Source organism: Denticeps clupeoides, chromosome 15 (genome assembly GCF_900700375.1).
Source record: "Denticeps clupeoides chromosome 15, fDenClu1.1, whole genome shotgun sequence".
Taxonomy (NCBI): domain Eukaryota; kingdom Metazoa; phylum Chordata; class Actinopteri; order Clupeiformes; family Denticipitidae; genus Denticeps; species Denticeps clupeoides.
Genome location: NC_041721.1, coordinates 11,150,712 through 11,169,947, shown reverse-complemented (window position 1 = coordinate 11,169,947; position 19,236 = coordinate 11,150,712). Strand labels below are relative to the sequence as shown.

At 42.0% G+C, this 19,236-nt stretch overlaps 2 protein-coding genes across 13 annotated transcripts in view; one reads left to right on the top strand and one right to left on the bottom strand.

Moving 5' to 3' along the window:
- The window catches only part of eps8a (EGFR pathway substrate 8a, signaling adaptor), a 45,921-nt gene extending 38,735 nt beyond the window's left edge, over nucleotides 1–7,186 (top strand). For 6 of the 11 annotated variants that reach the window (XM_028953765.1, XM_028953773.1, XM_028953769.1 and 3 more), the window contains 8 exons: nucleotides 125–236; nucleotides 707–847; nucleotides 1,024–1,059; nucleotides 1,920–1,943; nucleotides 2,213–2,462; nucleotides 2,804–2,987; nucleotides 3,656–3,788; nucleotides 5,797–7,186. In XM_028953765.1, the coding sequence (XP_028809598.1) occupies nucleotides 125–236; nucleotides 707–847; nucleotides 1,024–1,059; nucleotides 1,920–1,943; nucleotides 2,213–2,462; nucleotides 2,804–2,987; nucleotides 3,656–3,788; nucleotides 5,797–5,904 (988 nt within the window). In that variant the 3' untranslated portion in view covers nucleotides 5,905–7,186. Of the gene's footprint in view, nucleotides 1–124; nucleotides 237–706; nucleotides 848–1,023; nucleotides 1,060–1,919; nucleotides 1,944–2,212; nucleotides 2,463–2,803; nucleotides 2,988–3,409; nucleotides 3,620–3,655; nucleotides 4,249–5,796 lie in introns of those variants that run through there. The other 5 variants (XM_028953770.1, XR_003742488.1, XM_028953767.1 and 2 more) reach the window with 5 other exon arrangements.
- A 1,235-nt stretch (nucleotides 7,187–8,421) lies between these two features.
- The window catches only part of ptpro (protein tyrosine phosphatase receptor type O), a 47,691-nt gene continuing 36,876 nt past the window's right edge, over nucleotides 8,422–19,236 (bottom strand). The window contains exons 16-27 of one of the 2 annotated variants that reach the window (XM_028953762.1): nucleotides 18,683–18,751; nucleotides 16,851–16,934; nucleotides 16,050–16,085; nucleotides 14,190–14,271; nucleotides 13,772–13,862; nucleotides 13,526–13,602; nucleotides 13,175–13,309; nucleotides 12,558–12,680; nucleotides 11,719–11,873; nucleotides 11,036–11,171; nucleotides 9,975–10,099; nucleotides 8,422–9,813 (exon numbers count right to left, since the gene is read on the bottom strand). In XM_028953762.1, the coding sequence (XP_028809595.1) occupies nucleotides 9,995–10,099; nucleotides 11,036–11,171; nucleotides 11,719–11,873; nucleotides 12,558–12,680; nucleotides 13,175–13,309; nucleotides 13,526–13,602; nucleotides 13,772–13,862; nucleotides 14,190–14,271; nucleotides 16,050–16,085; nucleotides 16,851–16,934; nucleotides 18,683–18,751 (1,093 nt within the window). In that variant the 3' untranslated portion in view covers nucleotides 8,422–9,813; nucleotides 9,975–9,994. The remainder of the gene's footprint in view (nucleotides 9,814–9,974; nucleotides 10,100–11,035; nucleotides 11,172–11,718; nucleotides 11,874–12,557; nucleotides 12,681–13,174; nucleotides 13,310–13,525; nucleotides 13,603–13,771; nucleotides 13,863–14,189; nucleotides 14,272–16,049; nucleotides 16,086–16,850; nucleotides 16,935–18,682; nucleotides 18,752–19,236) is intronic. The other variant, XM_028953763.1, reaches the window with a different exon arrangement.

The following is a 19,236-nucleotide window of genomic DNA, read 5'->3' as shown; positions in this document are numbered from 1 at the left end:
AATTTCACTCTCAAACCACAAATACACTTATCAGTACATGCTTCAGTTCCTTTTTTTCCACTTGTGGTCTGGCTCCATGATTTACTGTTGTGCAGAAGAGGTTTTGATGACATGTGCTTTACAGAAACTATGATGCCCAGGCCAGAGGTCAGCCAAAGAACTTTGCCAAATCTAGATACGACTTTGTGGCAAGAAACAACACAGAGCTCTCCGTGGTGAAGGACGAGGTGGTGGAGGTAACTAGTTGCTGTGGTTGGAACTCGACTGTGGATTCTTTACACTTTTAAGTCTTTGGCTGACATGAAACTGACCTCTCAGCATTTGCATGAATCATTAATGGTGGTCGGTGAAAGTTGGAAAGCATTTTTTATTCTTTTACATATATAATTTCAATTTGGAAGATCATCTGTTCATGCTGTTTATCCCCTTTATCTTGACCTAATCATGTCCTAATTTACCCTGTAATATGGCCCCTGGATCTGTTATCAGTAACAGTTATACACCTTCAAAGCATCATCACAACGATTTAAATGGAGGAAAAGTAATCTGATCCATGTTCTCTGTTTTTTTTTTTTGTTTTTTTTTCATTGTTTCAGCAACTGTGTGTGTCAAATACCATAATATTAAATCCATCATCGCCATGATAAAACTTGTTTTACAGCCTTTTTTACTTGATATTGCATTTTATGGTCATTTCCTGTCTCAGGTGCTGGATGACAGGAAGCAGTGGTGGAAGGTGCGGAATGGAGCTGGGGTGTCTGGGTATGTGCCAAATAACATCCTGGAGATCACCAGGGCGGTGGACATGACTGGGCGAGGAGAGCCCATCTACAGCCACACCATCCAGGTGAGGGCAGCCGCCACATTCACTACTCTCAACCTGACATGTTCACAGTTTTTTTAATTTTTTTTTGTGAATCATTATTATTTTAATACCTTTAATCTCTGTTATGGTGTAAATCATTCTCCATCTTTTATTTTGTATTCATCTACTCATTCCTTGTATCTAAAAAAAAAAAAAAGCTTATGATGCCAAAGAAGGAGTTTGAGCTGTTCAAGGTAGAGTCTGTGTGTGTGCGTCTGTAAAACCACTCCCCATGTTAGAGACTCCAGAGCGGTTGTAGCATGTTCCACTTGCTCTGCAGTCCAGTTTGCTGTGCTTCCTTTAGCCAACCTGATCCAGATACCCTTTTCACATTTCCCCCCTCAGATGCAGTCTACATCTGTTTTTGTTTTTTTTTTCACGCTTGATATGTCATTCATCATTCTGTGTGGTCTAAGTAATGTATAATATGACGTCAGGATTGTAAACACAAATATTTCAAACATTAGGTATATTTTATAGGCATTATTTAAGACTCAGCACATTGGATGTAATCAGGAAAGTTTGATTCAATAATTTGCCAATCAGAGTCATTCTCTGAATATCAACCTGCATTTTTAGGTTGTTAGTAAATGGGGGTACGTAGATGATTGTAAGAGAAATGGTTTTTGGGGTGTCCACTGATGATTCCATGAACAAGTCATTAGAGGTAAACAGGACTGAAGAAGCAGGATCTCAGTTATTTAGTTTCTTCTCTTCAAAATACAGATAGCTATCAAGCACATATTCCTTTTGTTTTAGCGATTTCATTATGCAAATCCTGAGGATAGTCAATTTTACACTAGTAAACAAGCCTCATTCACTACGTCGAATGTAGTGCTTTGAAAACAGGGGTCTGTATGACTTGATTTCTTAATGTTCGTACATGTCTGTCATTATAATGTGTGTGTGTGTGTGTGTGTGTGTGTGTGTGTGTACATATTACACACACTTTTTTTACTGTCCTATCTCTAGCCAGTTCATTGCTTGGGTTTGACTTTGCCACTTCTTGAGTGATCATATCTTGATTTTTTTTTTCATACTTCCACCCTGCAAGCAATTACTTGGAGAGTTAAACGAGGTAATGGAAACATTATTTGAAAATTATAATTAATGCCTTGACTTGCTACCCTCAATTGTAACCTGTTTGAAACTTACCTGCTTGAGATCATAGAGAAACCATAGGCCATTATCAAATGGTAGTCAATGTTCAGTGGAATTTAATAATTTAATCAGCATTCAATTGTGATTTTCTCTGCACCACTAAACACATTCAATCTTTTAAACAATGTATTCTTTAATTTTGCATAATCTGATTCATTGAAAGTGTCATCAATACTTGCCCCACAGAAACAGAGGACTGACTACGTCCCAAAACCCATGGCGAACCCCATCCCTCCAGCGCCAACGCCGCCACCTGCAGTCCCAGCTCCAGTCAGGCTGCCCACGCCCCCTCTGCCTCCAATGGCTGCGCCGCCACCTGCAGACCCCCAGAGGGCGTCACCTACCCACATGAGCGGCCAGAACAGCTCCAACTCAAGCGAGAATGGCAGCGTCACCATGAGGGAGCATCAGAAGGAGAGGCCGCCGCCGGTCAATCGTGAGTCCTGATTAATTTACCCAATTTAAAGGACCGATAGTTGAATTAATGGCTGTTTTTATATTTTATTGTAAATCCAGACATCGTTGGAAATCTTGTCTGTTGATGAATGGAATATTTGCAGAAATGTAGAGAGATCCACTAATGCAAGTCTATCAATGCATACAGCCATATTTTATTTGCATGCATTTTTTTTCATTTATATTTAAGTACATTAATACAATATGTTTACAACTTTTTTTTAAATATTCATTTAGATATAAGAAAATTAATAAGACCCAGGATCATTGATTGATCAGAAAATATGCTGTAATAGATAGAATTTTGAAAATGTTTTTTAGGCAGGAAGTCTAACATGGAGGAGGTTCAGGACGAACTGATGCACAGACTGACGCTGGGCCGCAGCGCCCAGAAGAAGTTCCAGGTGACCCCCCGCAGCGCCAGCCTCTCGGCCGTCAACATCAGCTACGACTCCGCCCCCGACGAGGTCAAGGCCTGGCTGGAGGCGAAGGGCTTCAGCAGTGTGTGAGTAAATATACACACCAGGGATGTCACTAGTGTTGAAAGACCCCAGGGTTGTAGGAAGGAATTAGCATTTCTCTTACCAAACCTAAACAGGCTTCTTTAGTTTTATTATCTCTTGTACAGCAATTCAGTGAAAGTGAAATGATTGCCATTGTGACACCACAAAATGTGTCCTCTGTATTTAACCATCTCCCTTGGTGAGCAGTGGGCAGTCATGAAAGGTGCCTGGGGAGCAGTGTGAGGGGGGGGTACTAGAAGATCCCCCACCTTTTGGTTTTCTTAGTCTTTAAATTTGTTAAGTTCCCACCTGCGCTCAGTGTACTAGCACTCTTGTGTACTCAGTTCGTCTTGTGTACTCTTGTGTACTAGTACTCCGTGTACTAGCACTCTTGCTATAATTTAAAAATTTTCATTTTTTTTAGAAGGGCTTGGGATCATTTTGGGGGGGCTGAAGCCCAACAAAAACAGGCCTAATGACGTCCACGATACACACACGCGTAATGTAATTTATCAACTGTGAGTCAGACTGGTGTTTAAAGCAATTAAGCAATTCATTGTGTAGTGACATACGTCAGCGGAGATTTCCTTTACATGCTTCACGTGTACATACATACAGAAACATGGCGAATAAAACAGGGCTCCTTCTGCACAATGTTCTCTTAACACAGCACCATTAACAGCCTGGGCGTGCTGACTGGCGCCCAGCTCTTCTCCCTCAACAAAGATGAGCTGAAGACGGTGTGCCCTGATGACGGCGCTCGCGTTTACAGCCAGGTCACCGTCCAGAAGGCCGCCCTTGAGGTGGGTGTATTTCTCCTGCCAAATCTCAATTCATAAATATGTTATGGGTGGTCAAATTGGGTGGAGTCATGGGTTATTGCTCATCACCTTCTGCAGAAGTATTGCATTTCATTTAGTTGACGCTCTTATCCAGGGACATGCTGGCAGTAAATTGAGTTTAGTCCCCTGACATTATGATAATCTAGGCAACCTTGACTATAATCATGTTACATGTTGGGATTCTCCAGGGTGCAAGACCCCACCTTTCTCCTATGTGAGGAACCTAGAATCTAGGTAGTGATGGGACCTAAAACATCGAACAAATAGTCCTTGTCTGAGCAGATTACATGTGGTTTTTAAAGGTTCTGTCCCCCAGCACTGGCAAGGTTTCCTTTTGGTTTTTCTGTGGTGTCTCTCCTATCTGCAGATGTTCTTCTGACCTCCCCTTGATCTTCTCAATTGGCTCATGAGCTCTTTACAGGTATTGTGTATATAGAAGTGTATCTCTGCTCTGTTGGCCAGACTATTTTCAGCTCATCTTTATGAGAAATATTTGGAGCAAAAATTTTGTAAGGATACAAATGATATTGAATTAATAATTCTATTTAAAAAGGATTGGTGTGTCACCACATAAATTTCCTGTTTGATTTCAGATATTCCGTGATTAATCTGGCCAACAGAGATGTTGGTAGATATGCAAAAAAAAAAAAATCCAGAGATACATAAGCTTTAGTCTATAAAGTCTGTAATTCAGCCCGAAGCGAACTGTGCTGTGAACCCTCATTTCCTTTTTTTCCCACTGTTGGGTCGTGCTTTATTTTTACCCTTTAGCCACCCACATAGTGTAGTGATCCCTATATGTGGTGAGCATGAGGACTTTCCCTTTACATCCCTTCAGCCTTATTCCCAGTCAGTGTTGTGGAATTGTACAGAAAATTGCAATTATTGTTGTGGCTTTAGAACTTTAATTTGAAGCATTTCATACAGAGATCAACAATTTTCCTCTTACTGTATTTTTCCTGTAGAAATCAGGGAATATTCATATGTAGGTGCTATGGCGTGTACAGTATGTTTCAGAAGCCGGACCTCAGATCTGGTTCCAGTGATATGGCTATCCACAGTTAGAAATTGAGCAGAGCTGAGTATTTTAATGAGAACTAATAAGACATTATATGTACAGATCAGCATCTTTGATTGATTTTTAAGGACCTGGTGAGGGTCATATAGGTTTCCAAATCACTGAATTCCACCGTATAATTACAAATGCAATATGGCATTTTACAGCAGCAATTCAGAAGTTCTCTGTTCTGACCTCTGTTGGGTTGAATAAATGCTAACGAAAATACGTTTTTTCTGGCCGGGACTCTTGGATGAGATTGTGCCGATTGTAGTTCCCTTGATCGCATTATGCAAATGAGCCAGAGGTCTCTGATGAATTCTTCCATTCTCAGATTTATTCTTTATTTGCATTCACAGCATTTGGCAGATGCTCTTATCCAATATATTTGCTGTAGTCAGTCAAGTGTTGGAAGCCAAACTGTCTCTCCTTAGTCACAACATCGAAGTCCCTAATCGGTGTAATGACTCCTTTGTATGAATCCTATTATCGTTAATATAGCACGTTGGATACAGATGTATGATAATATGCTGATATACAGGCAGGTGTGGAAAAGTGCTACAAAGAAAGATTTTGATTTAGAAACCTAATTCAAACCAGTATCATCTTTTTGCCTTCAAAACTGCATCAGCTTTTTCGCTAACTCAGCTGGTGGGCTTGTAAACCAATAGTAATTTTCCTTTTTGTTCGCTCACTTTGCATTTTGTAAAATGTTCAAGATGAAGACGAACGCATTCTTAGCGCGCAGCGTGCTTTCGCACCTGCCTAAAACTTTGGCACAGCACTGTCCATCATACATCTGTATCCCGGTTCCTACAGGAATATGCCAGTAGCCTTGGCAGGTCCTTGATCTGCGTTGCTACGTGGTAAAATATACCCTCTCACGCCCGTCCGTCTGTTTCTCTCTCCCAGAGGAGCTCGGGCTCTGAGCTGCAGGAGATCATGAGGAGGAGGCAGGAGAAGCTGGCGGCGACCGCCAGCGACTCGGGCGTGGAGTCCTTCGACGAGGGGAGCCACTGAGGGCCCTCGCCGACCAAACGTTCATCTTGTTGCGTTGTTGTTTTCCAGGACGCCTCCGAGCGCGCCCAGTTCGCCGCGATCATGCGCCGACGCCAGGAGCTCCTGGACCCAGAACTTTCCAGGACACTGAATTCCGATACAGAGTAATCGAATAGAAAACGGGGGTAAAATTCCCCCGGTGGATTAGCGGAAACATCTCCGGCTGTTCTCTACTTAATCCCGTTTCAGTCAGGGAGGCGGCACCATTGGTCAGCAGGATCTGACTTCTGCTGCAACCTCTGAATTGTCTCCAGTCGTGATCTTACTGTCGTTGAGTCCAGCGTTTGTTTGGGTCCCAAGCAGCAGCACATTAAATATGTTTAGACCCCCCCACACTTCTTACTTGGTTCTTGTTGGGAGAATGTGACCCAAGTCAATTCAAGTTACCGGGGGACGGGGGTACATGTATAGCAAGATTGGACTAAGATTGTGAATAATGGAGATTATAGAGAGATTATAACTATATACATTCTGATTGTTGATAAATAGAAGATATTTATATCATTTTGTATGTAAGTGTAATGCCAAAAGAGAGAGAGTCTTTATATAACATTTAACCAGGAGGTGAGGGCCATTAGACTGATTTAGTATGATTTAATTTTTTATTTTTTTTAGATCACATGATCACTTTGGGTTCATGTTCTTCAGTTGAACACACTCCAGGTCCAGGTGCCTGTGGCACTTTTCCTGTAACGCTCTTTAGGTGAAAATCGCTGTGTAGGCCCAGAGAATTCTTATTTAACGATGAAGCTTTTCTGCAGAGAATTTTGCACATTTGTAGAGTTTGACTGCTGAATGACCATTCGTTTTATAAAAAAAATGATCATTCTCTCATGTTTGTACAGATGCAGCCAAATTGTTAGTGTCACACAGTTGCTTGAGACATTTTTCGAACACATTGAAGGATTAAGATATGAGAAATGCTCCTGTGGCTTCAGTGGGTTGACTTTACTGCAGGTAAACCACCGTTGTTGGTGAAGAGGACGTGCGCGAGTGGGACAAATGATGACTGTCATCTGGAAGCCACATCAGATGAAATATTAAAGTACTGCTGTGGGAAAGCAGCGGAACTCGGTTGTTTCGCAATAGAAACTTGGCGGAAGGTTTGTATGTGAGGAAGATTCACTGTGACCATTCCAGCAGGGGTGTAAGGCAGCAGCGCAGCCACTAGAGGGAGCCGACTGTACGAAAGGAACCATTTGTGTAAATCTTGCACATAAAATGAACAGATCCGTTACGTGAGGTGGCTTACGTGTCCCTTTTTTTGTCTGCTTGTGCTCTGTGGACTTTCTTGGCCTGGATTCAATCACACACACACACACACCAGTTTAATGGTAATGTAGCACACACACCCAAATAATCACATGAAATTTAGGGGCATTTCGGGCCAGACCTCCGTCAGATCTTACTTCTCACAGGTTGCGAGAAGGTTCTCTTGGATGTAACATGTTCACAGTTCATTGTCTGCTAGAGGAATTGCTTGTTTTCTACGGTCTTCTGTGCACCTGAAATAAGGTCAAGAACAGAACATCCAGGATGACTCCTTGCTGTCCTTGTGTAGTTTTTTTTTTTTTTTTGGTGCCTTTTTCCACACGACTGCTAATTCTGCAATAAACAGTATTCTTAAATAGATCTACAAAAAAGGCTGTTTGTGTCTTCTTTTCACGGGGAAATACAATTTCATCTGCTTCCTCACAGAGAATAAAAAGGAATGAATCGGTGTTTGTGAAAGCTCATTTTTGGGGCGCTGTTAGTCTCTTTAGAGGAAACGGTCAGTTACGCGATACAAAATGGTGAGTTTTGAGAGATATTATTTATCCAAATTTCTATCCTTTCTAACCCAGTTGGACTTTTTTTTTTTCTTCCATGCAGAAACGTTTCTCACGATGAACTAGTTCTGAACACTTGATCATATTTTCCCCAGATAATAATTACAAAGGAAGGCACAAAAATATTCCCTCAATATTTGTCACCCCACATTAGAATCCTGCCGAACCCCCATTAACATGAACCGGCACACAGTATGTGAGATGACGTGATGAGAATAGATCTGAATCTGATAGACTGAAACATTTATTTATTTATTTTCCCAACACACACCCACCCACACACACACACACACACACACACACACACTGAAATTGTGATCAGGACCCCGGTGTTGGGATTTCCCCCCCCCCCTTCTAGCATAAGTGACACATATGCACAAAATGGCACCACTGACAGACAAGTTGGACTGGACGCACACTGAGTTAAAAGAGAATAAAAAAAAAAAAAAGCCAGTTATTCTGTCCCCACCCCTCCCCTCTGGACGTGTTTGGTCGCGTATTTTTTGGCCCGATCTGAAGTTGACCTCTGCTCAGAACCATTACATCAAAATGACTTCCAGTAGTTATTAAAAAAATAATGTAGCTGCTGAACAATGCGACTGCTGTACAATTCGGCCGGACACTTATGAAAATAGGGGACAGGGCCACGTTCACTGTCTTTTTTTTTTTTTTTTTTTTTGGGGGGGTTTCTACAGAAATTACTTTGTAACTGCAGGTAGAAACACCACGACGTGGTTTACGAGTATTTACAGTGACACCAATGCATGCGTCAAGACTGAAAAGCCTACGAGCTGGACGTGTTTGGGATGGGTTGTTTGCAAGCTCCACCAAAAGCTCAGCATCTCAGCATTTCAATCCAGTTTCTCGGCGTAGGTCAGTATCTCCTAGACCCTGGTCCTGGAGGGACCATCTGCCGGAACCCCCGACCTTGACTAGGCTTCCTAATAAATGCGGGAGGTTCTGGGTTTCTGGAAATAACTTAAGAGGTGGTCCGCCGGGTCCAAAGAAACATCGGCCAAGATAGTCTATCAAGGGATCGCTAGATATCCTGGCCTCTCTGAAGCATGGTATTAATTTTAGTATCAATATCGTCCCTTACATCTGCGCAAGATTCCTTTCTGCAGTAAAAATCCGTTTTGCGAACAGATTTAGTGTGTCTAGTCACATTAAAAACCTTTCTAGAACGTCTGCTACATATAATTTGAAAAATGGAGGCCGCTTAATTCCACCTTGGCCCCTCCCCCCAGCAGAATATTCACAGTGCGGTCATCACGTAGTCAGATATGGCCCAGCCAGAGATGCTCTGGTATTCTGCTTTTTTCACCCTCAAAGTACAGTAGTTATTGACACCGCATGTAAAAACGTTTTTTTTTTTAACAGTAAGGGAAATGAGGGGGATTTTACGTCCCAGACGGGTGGCAGTGTGGCGTCTGTAGTCCGGTGCCGGCCTGGTCGGCGCCAGCACCGTGGCATTCTGAGTGGCAGCTGGCGGCAGCTGCGTAATACGGCATGAGCACTACAACTACGGGTTACGGCCGGTGGGGAAAAGGTTTGGGTGACAATATACAGTCTGCAACAGCCTGGTACAGTGTGGTAACGGGTAGGGTGCAGTACAGAGAGAGAGAGCGAGAGAGAGAGAAATGTGTGCTTGCTGGGGATGTCGGCCAGTCCTGAGATTAACAAAAAGTCGAAAAACGATAAACAGCAGTTCCTCTGCACCGCCAGCAGATGGAGCTTTACAGGATCGCTGCAAGGTGCACACCGGACCAGCTGCCTCTTTTCCGAGAAAAAAAAAAAAAATCCAAAAACCACAGGGTGGCAACATGAGATGTATCTGATGTCAGTAAAGTGAAGGCTCCTTAAGGCAACGTTTCTTCCATGCTTGCACCAAAATTTTTTAAAGCATAATAGTCTGGAGTTTTTGTTCCTTCATTGGGATTTTGTACTTTTTTTCCACTTCATCGGCGTTTGGTTCTGATGATGTCACAGATCTGCTCGGCAGAAGCGAAGGAGGGAAGGACGGTGGGTCAACTGTTGCAACCTGAAAGGAGGGGAAAGATTGATGGTCATTTATGAGTAGCAGCCATCATTTCCTGTGGACTACTGATGGAATGCTGATGCTGACAATCTCGGCTTCACTGAAATACTGTGTGTGTGTGTGTGTGTGTGTGTGTGTGTGTGTGCGTGCGTGTGCATGCTTACATTTACAGGGCCTTCAGTGCTTATGACTTGGAGACGTTCTCGTAGATCACATCGCTGGTTACAGACTGCTGTTTCTTCTTTTTCCACATCAGCAGGACACACTGGTGAATAAATACATACTGCTCCTGTAGCAAGGAGAGAAAGGCAGGAACATTCCTTACACCCGCTCAACAAAACATGAGGGATTTCATGACATTTACATCTGCGTTGTCTAGGAAGACTAGGAAGGTAAATTAAATAAAACATGTTAAGCGCCTGAATAGTAAAGGTGACGTGACGTGCACACAACGAAATGTGTCCTCTGCATTAACCATTGTTTTCCTAATGATTGTAAGGCGCTCTGGATAAGGACCCCATGTTTACATGAGGCGCACTTTAATCGTGGCATCAGCGGAAGCAGCTACAGTGTTAATTCTTCAGCACTAAGCTTGCTAGAAAATGTCAAAAGCAAGAGCACTGTCTGGATTTCAGATTCCAACCAGATGAACGGGGAAAAGCAGAAATTGTGTGCATTCTAAATGTATTAAAACGTATCCACAAATATAATTTTATTATTAAGAAAAGTTCCTGCCCCCCCCAAAGTAGTATAGAAAATATTATTGAGTACCATCCTTGTTATCGGTATTGAGTTTGAAATTTCAGTATCGAGACAAGCCTAGTGAGGACTGTATCTTGCGCAAAGAGACGGCGGTGGAAGCTTGACTGTTCGGGGTTTGGACTTACAAGTCCGCTTCCTACCGACTAGGAAAGATCGGGGAAACACGTCCAGCAGTATCTGCTATGGGATGTCTGTCATTTTTGTAAGCGCTTGAACATCGTTTCACAGCCTAACATTCATTATGGCCGAAACCCGTGTCATATTGATACAACGGAAAGGAAACAGAATGTATTCAGTAGGAACCAATTGCCTCATCAAGAACGTAATTGCAGACAATCAAGACTGTCCAATCATGCCGTTTTGGACTGGACCCCACATGTTAGTCCACACGTCTTATTGGCTGCAAACGGAAAGCCGGACCAAAAGCAGCATGACTGTAACAAAGCACAACATTCCCGCTTACCTCTGTCTGGACCATGGAGAGACGGTGCGATCGCATCTCCGACACCATGCCCAGGATGTCTGCGTACTCGTGCTCACGTATGTGCTGCATCAGTCGGTCCAGAGCGATGAACGTACCCGTTCGACCCACCCCGGCGCTGTGGAAGTATATTTATACTTAGGGCACAGTTTTTCAAAATGCCGCTAAGTGCAGCTAAGTCTGGTCAAAGGCGTCCTCAGCGTTTACAGAAATGAACAGGGAGTTAGGAGACACTAGACTCAGCACAAGATCGAGTTTAAAACGGGAGGAGCCTGATTACTGACAGCTCTCGCACATACTGCTTCCTCATTCTAGATTATTTAAACCTGTGTTTCTTTCTTGTTTTACGCTTATGGTTGTTAATGAGGTAAATCAGTATGATAAAGCGGTGGCATCACATACAGTATAACGCGATTAATGAGAAATCAAAGGCACAGAAGCCCATTTAGCGAGGGCCCGGAATCGTCTCTTCTATACGCCAGGCCAGCGTCACCAGCCGTGATCAATACCGGGCGCGATGACCGCCGGCCGTCTGCCCATGCTGCCCTGTAACTGTACTCCACACCATGCTGCAAAACGTCGGATCGATCCAGGGAGGAGAGTCGCTACGGTGTCTGGCCGCTGTCTGGAAATCATCTGGGCGGGCGGGGGGGTTGGAGCCTTACCTGCAGTGCACCACGATGGGCCCTTTGGTCCGATTCACCTGCTGCCGGACGATCTGTACGAACTGCAGGATGCTCTCGATGGCGTTGACTGTGGGAACTCCGTGGTCTGGCCAGGAGGTGTAGTTTAAGTGCAGCACATCCTGGCTTTCATCCGCCTACAATTGCAACCAGAACAAACTGCTGGTGATTTGATGCATTTTGCCTAATCCCACCTTAACATGGATAAAACCACAGTGAGGAAAGCACCTATGCAATTTTGTGCCTTGTTATTAGTTATCATTCTTAATATCCTCAACATAGTACAGTTAATATCTTCACTTGCTGTATGTATGCAATAATAAATGATAAATTCATATTAGTACTAATATTTTCCCAGTCACTTTTTCTAGTACTAGTTTTCTAAGTCAGTAACCACTGTGAAAAATTGGAGAACCACATCATGTAAAACACATTTATTACAGGAATGGCAATGTCACGTTTCGGGATTGAAGGGGGAATGAAGTGTTGAAGCGGGACATCATTAAGGTAGGGATGTTACAAACACAACGTAAGCCTCCATGTTAATGTTGCAGCACCCGCTGGGTGCGGTTCAACTGCTTTTAATGAGACCTGAGCAATCTGAAGCCAAATGCTCGTTGTTTCAGTTCCTGGTCATCATTCCACACACTTTCGGGTTAGTTTATGATTGTTTCTGTTCCCTTTGTCATTGTTCCAGGTTTTGGCTTGCTGCAAGTGGACTTTCTAAACAGTGTCCCGCATCTGGGCCTCCTTCTCCCCCAACCCCCAGACGTGACCGGTACCATACGATCAACAGGATAACGTGATTTATTTCGACTCACATATCCCAGCCTGAAGCTCCGGACTGTCCACTCAGGTGATTCAGTCTCTGAAAGCATCTCCACCGTGATCTCCCCATAGGTCACCGGCTCGTTTGTGAAGGGCCAGTAGTGATCACATTTCACCTGGATGAGGGACCGCACGTTAGTCAATTAATAACTGTAGTAATGCATAACCTAGCATTGCCCTTGGGGTCAAACAGGGTCACAAAGGTCACTGTGTCAGACACTCTTGCCACGTGTCTCCTTCATGCTACATTTATCTCAGATCATTATGTCACCCGTTAATTACCAATTTGTCATCATGGCAAAATCAGGCTGACACGTCTACAGCAAGAAGCACAAAAATGGGTGGTAGTATCCTAATGGGTAACACACTCGCCTATGAACCAGAAGACCCAGGTTCAAATCCCACTTACTACCATTGTGTCCCTGAGCAAGACACTTAACCCTAAGTTGCTCCAGGGGGGGACTGTCCCTGTAACTACTGATTGTAAGTCGCTCTGGATAAGGGCGTCTGATAAATGCCATAAATGTAAAAATGAGCTGTTTTATTTCTCTCCACTGTTTGGTCACAAGAGTCGTGAGCCCATGGCCTTGGTCGGCTGTGGGGGACCCACCCTCCTTCGCTCGTTGCACTGGGTGAGCATGACGATGATGTGAGATTTCTGCTGCAGCACCATCTTCCAGAAGTCATTCCGCGTCTCTGGCAGAGGGCCCTGCGTGGCGATGTACTCCCGCGGAGAGTTATAACCCTGCGATTAATGTCATTAAAGCATTTCAATAATAATAAAAAAGACAATATATTTGTAATGTATTGTTCTTAAAAGCAAAAAAAAATTTAAATATCTTTGCTACAATACTGGAAAAAAAGACAAAAAAATAAATATCAATGATAAAATATGCAAATATATATTAAAATAATATGAATAAACCATGTATTGTGAAAAGGTGAAGAAAATGACTCTCACTGGTATGTAATTGGCATTGATGTAATCGGCCCCTTCATCGTTGTGCATGGAGACCAGCTTCACTCGACTGAAATCATCTGCGGGAAAAGACACCAATCCCTCTGTTAATCGAAGTGGCTGTGCTGGTTTGACACAGTTACCTGGATGCTTATAACGTTTAGACCAACGGCTCGTATAATCAGTGACACACAGATCCCTGCAGGGTTTTTAAAGTGCTAAGCAGCATTCCGAGGTGCGGCGGCTTACAGGGCAGGATGTTGGTGTAGCGGTTCTTGGGCCGGTTGACTGGCATGTCTGCGGCATCGTGCGAAAGATCCAAACCGACACTTTTCAGTTCCTGAAACAAACAGATGGGGCACCAGGACCACAATTTATTATTTTTGAGGACATAATTGCAAAAAAAAAAAAGAATTAAGTTGATATTATATTTATGTAGTATAATGTGCATAAAATGCCTATTTAATGACTGTGTTGGCACTGGGAATGTTTTTCAAGCGTTCTGTGCAGACTGCTTGAGGAAATACAGAGAGGAAACATCAAATTATGTTCTTTCACTACCTCATCTCTGTGCACTTCAAGTAGGAACTTGCTTTCCTGACTCATCATCATAACCCAATCCAATAATAAAAAAACAATCCAATAACAATAAAACAGGAGAATTCACCTCAAATTGCAGGGAGAACTTGTAAGCTGAGTCCTTAGTCATATCTTTGATATACGCTTCAAAATCGTCAAGCTGCACAGGGCTGTGGATTAACAAAGACACACACACACACAGAGGACATCAGAATCCTCACAACATGGCTCCTCTCACAGACTGAAATGGTCCATTACTGTTGTCTATTTACATTATATTGTGTTGCTTGTGCTGCTTGTGTTGCTTCCTAAGTGGACAGTTGGATTTCACAGAAGTGTGATTGACTTGAAGTTTTTTGAGCAGTGTATATTACATGTATAATATACCCACCTTAGAATAAACCCCTTAGCTACTAAAAGCTATATTCTTACTTTGTTCAGTATTTCAGAATAGATCGGGCTGGAAATGATATTACATAAACAAGCATTGTGTTTTTGTCACATCCCAATCTGAGTATTATGACCAATAATACTTTTATTTTTACTTTTAACTTTCACTATGACTACATTCTAGTAATCACATTACAGGAATATAAGAAATATGTTCATATAATTGTTATATACATTTGAGTGCACGCGCACACACACACACACACAAACAATATCAGCGTGTCAGTCTATGAGTGTGACATTCCAAATGCTTCTATGTCTATGTCAAAAGTCTATGTCAAAATGCTTCTAGTCTGAGTTACCATCAGCATCAATCTCCTCAGTGATTGCAAAATGTTAAATACGGCGAGTTGAACTTCACCTGATAAAAGTGCATGAAAAAAACACCAAGACGTGCAGGTTCAAATTAGCCTTGGAATAAAGTCTAATTAGGCTCTAGGCAGTTTACTAATGAATGAGAGACGATAGAGCTGTCAAACATCAGACTGTCTCAACAAGACATCAGGCTCGGATTCCAGTGCTTAAAAAAATGATTCAGTTTAATATTCTCAAATTATTGTATAATAATTCTGATCTTTTATTTAAATCCATTTGTAATTATAATTATTTATGTCACTGGTGTTAATTTCCTAGAAATTATAACAATTATATTATATTTAATATATTATTATAAATAATAAGAGGATTTGAGGACTTTATATGTGATAACTGCCCATTATAATAAAGACTATAAAGATTTTGGAATCATTTATCAATAAACTGTCTAAGAGGATACAGACATGCATTTTATGTTTTGCAATACAGTCAAAATGCAATGCATTTAATTTTTATATATGACTGTAATACGGAGTGTAACATTTCAGCTATTTCTATTTCTGACGCAAAGTTTCATCAGACGGTGTCTGACCCATGCTGCTGCCGGCGCTGCTAACGGACGGAGGGAATCTTCCTCATGCCGCAACATGGGCACGCTGGGGGCAGTGCGCGTTCACAGTTCACTGCAGCCGTGAAGGCCCAGACAGACGCCCTGCCTCGCGCCACCACGCCTCTGGGGACGCATCCGAGAAGGAGCTTTCCAGGCTGATTCCAGTTCACGGATAAATGCCCCGACTCCATCATCCTGCTACTGTCCACTTCACAAGGTTTTGATTGCACTGTGTGGTTTTATGCTTTTAATAAATCGTCGACTACTACCATGAGGATCTAATAAATAAAAGATCCTAATAACGGATCTACAATCATCTACAGTAAAGGATTCATGTGGAATTAAGATGAAGCATTTCAGGAGTGGACAGTGACAATGTAGATTTTCCAATCTGGGCAACTAAGAGATATTCAGGATCTCTTCCTCTAAAATGAGGAACATATGAATCAGTTCCTAAACTAAAATGTTAAAGGCTTGTGATTGAAATGTAAGGCTTTTAGTAATTTGTGTTAGTAATGCCCACACACACGTCTCTCACACTTCTTTATACACAGTTATGCAAAGCATTGTTACCTTGTTAGTTTCCTTTTCTTTAAAGCAGTCTTGCTCCTATGAAAAGAAAAGCAAGAGACTATTGGAAATGGAAAGAAAAAAAGAACTACAGCTAGTCTACAGGAAACATTCGTCTACTGTACCCCAGTACTATATGCGCAACAGACCGGCTGCTGTCTGGCTCCAGATGCCGCATGCATGGCTATTCTCTTACATGCTACAGGTTAGGGACTCTGGGTCAGCTCATGTCGCCTCATCTAGTTCATCCCATGCCCCACTGACCCCCGACTTCAGTCAATGTACGCATTCAGGCATTTATAGACATGCAAATGTGGCACTCGCTGTAACAAACCAGGTCCGGTTTCCCACCAAAAAAGCGTCGTAGCATCAACTTAACGTTGATCATGGCTCTACGTATGTTTCGGGGAAACTGGGCCCAGATTAGGACTGCGGTGGTAAATGTACGTCTCTACAGCTGCTCCGTGTGCAGGTTTATGCTTCCTGTCCATTCTGGGAGCAGCGCTATGCAAGCAGGAGGGCCTTAGCGGAAGCCTTGCTGATGTTAGTCGCTAAAGTTAGAACGAGACAGAGCAATACTAAAATGCACCCCCAATTTTCATTGTCTTTTTCTCCTTAAATACTTCCCACTCTGTGGATAATTAGTGTACATGCAGTTATCTACATTTTAAAGCTTTTTTTTGGTCCAGATCCAAATGGGCTTGGACATGGTTGCCCCAAGACAATCTTCAGTTCAGTATTGCTTTGTCTATGATACGGATGGCGGGGCCATGGCCTGAGGGCTGGCCGTCAGTGCTTACTTACCACGGATTAATATAAAAAGCCAAAAGATAGTCAGTCCATAGGCAGGATGGCAGAAGGGTAAGGAAGGCAAAGAGGCTCCTTCGCCTGAAGGGGTTCAAATAAAAAAGAAAGAAAGAAAGAAATATACAAAAAATATAAATAAATAAATAAACAAACAATTAAATAAATAAAAGGACCAGGGGCGACAGGTTGGGACAAAACATGGTGCTCCATTAGTAAAAGTGGCAGACAGTGACTCAGAGGTATTTAATTAGTGAATCATACAGGGTTAATGCGACATGCAGCCTATGGCTATTCTGTTTTTGTTTTGTTTTTAACTATGTAAAAAAGGTTTTTATAAATGTATGTATATATATATACATATATATATATATACACATATATACACACAAAAATTTAATAGAGCCTAATTATGGCTCACATGAGTAAATAGTGACAGCGCTTGCATAATACAAGCTGGAACTTTTCTTTAAAAAAAAAATGCAAATAGATAACACCCTCCTGAAAATCATTTTTTCCTGGGAAGTTTTTTATTTTATTTTCATGCAACGCCAAGGCTTGGATCAAAACCATCAAAGTCTAATTTCTTGTTTCCCTTTTGGATATGAATAGCATGAAAAAGCTCAAGATAGAGCCAGGATCTGCCTTAACTGACTGTCTTTAAGCTCTTATATTAATGCCTACTGCACGTTGGTATAAAAATAACAAAACACAGTCTGCAGTGTAAGACAGATTTTCTGGTTAATGGCATGAACACTGACACCAGTAAGGGGAAATCTGCATGTGGGATATTTAAATCAGCAGCTGCAAGTGTGTTTCTCACAGAAATAGTGGAAATCTTTTGAATTTTGGCTGATGGCCTTGAGGTCAGCAACATGCCCCCATCATACAGATCCTGCTATTTCCACTGTGCCTATTAAATGTTGGGCTCCAGTGGGACAAGAGCATCAGCTAAATGAATAGTTGTGTCCTTCTTATTTCTTCATCTATCTATGCTATTTGATCCACTTCCAGGTGGTTTGCCAGTTTTTTTTTTAGTATATTTGGTGATATTTTTTTCTTCATGTTTCTAGTGTATAGCTTATCAAGGCCACAATGTTGGTTGGTTTTAGTAGACAGGTTCAGTGTACACATCAAAAAAATATTTTCATGTGTTCTGACTTCAAATTTCATGTTACTTAGTTGATAATATCAAACTGTACATTAAGCAGGCTGATGTAAAAGAGATATTCATCCTGGAACAACACCATCTCCTAACTGGTACGCCAAGAAGAACAGCCAGGCACGGATTTCATCCCATCTTAACATTTACATCTACAGATGCTTTTGTCCTGGACAACAGAAGTGCATGCTGACATTATTTCTGGGGACATACACCGCCCATAAGTAGAAATACCACAAATATAGGAAGACCTCCCCCTCCCCTACCTCCTGTCCTGCCCCTGCACTGACCGGTGAATCTGAGTTTCTGTTACATCATCAAATCACATAATCTCACAAAATCCCCTCCTCTCACTCATAATCTACCATCACAGGACAGGAAATGGAAATAATGACAAAGAAGTCCTACACTCTAAGGGCCACCAGACGAGGTGTGTATCTGTTTAAATGAGGCGGGGCTTGTTCTGCTTTACGATTGAGCGAAGTGAGTTCAAGAAAATTAACACTGTCTGCATTTTTGATAATGATATGACATAAAGTTTTTCTAGATTTTTTTGTTATAGTTTTCACTGGTCACCAAACCACAGGTTATGATGATTTGCTTTTACCTCTGTTTGGTCACATAGTATTGGTGTTCATTTATTGTAGTGGGGTGAGAGAAGAGTGCCTACCAGTTGTATGGCAGCTTGCCGTCCCTTTCGAAAGAGGCAAAGTTGACAAAGGTCTCTGCTCCACACTCCCTGCAATGAGAAAAAAATATATATTAACAAATATCAGACAGCTAATGCATCGTATAAATTAGATTTAGACATGAAATCAGGTGTGTTGGTGTAACTGTATGTCAGCACATTTATGTTCAGTCAGTGTGTACACTACCAGTCCAAATTTCTGATGCACCTACTCATTTATGGGTCTTGCATTTTTACATTATAGAACAAAACTGAAGACACAGGTCTGAAATAAAAAAAGTTGAACATTTGCGTTTTGCTGTGATGGCAGCATTTCACACTGTAAATTTGACAAAGGGACGGTTTTCTGAACGTTCTTGCCGAACACTTTCTTATCATTCACTCATGATAATGAGCATCTCATGAAGTGACTTTTGATGATGACAATAGGGAACAAAACCGATTAATCAAACATACTTCACTTTCTCCTGCAACAAAAATACTAAATATGTTGGATTCTTCCTTCACCTCTGCCAGTGAGTAGGCGTGTCCAAACC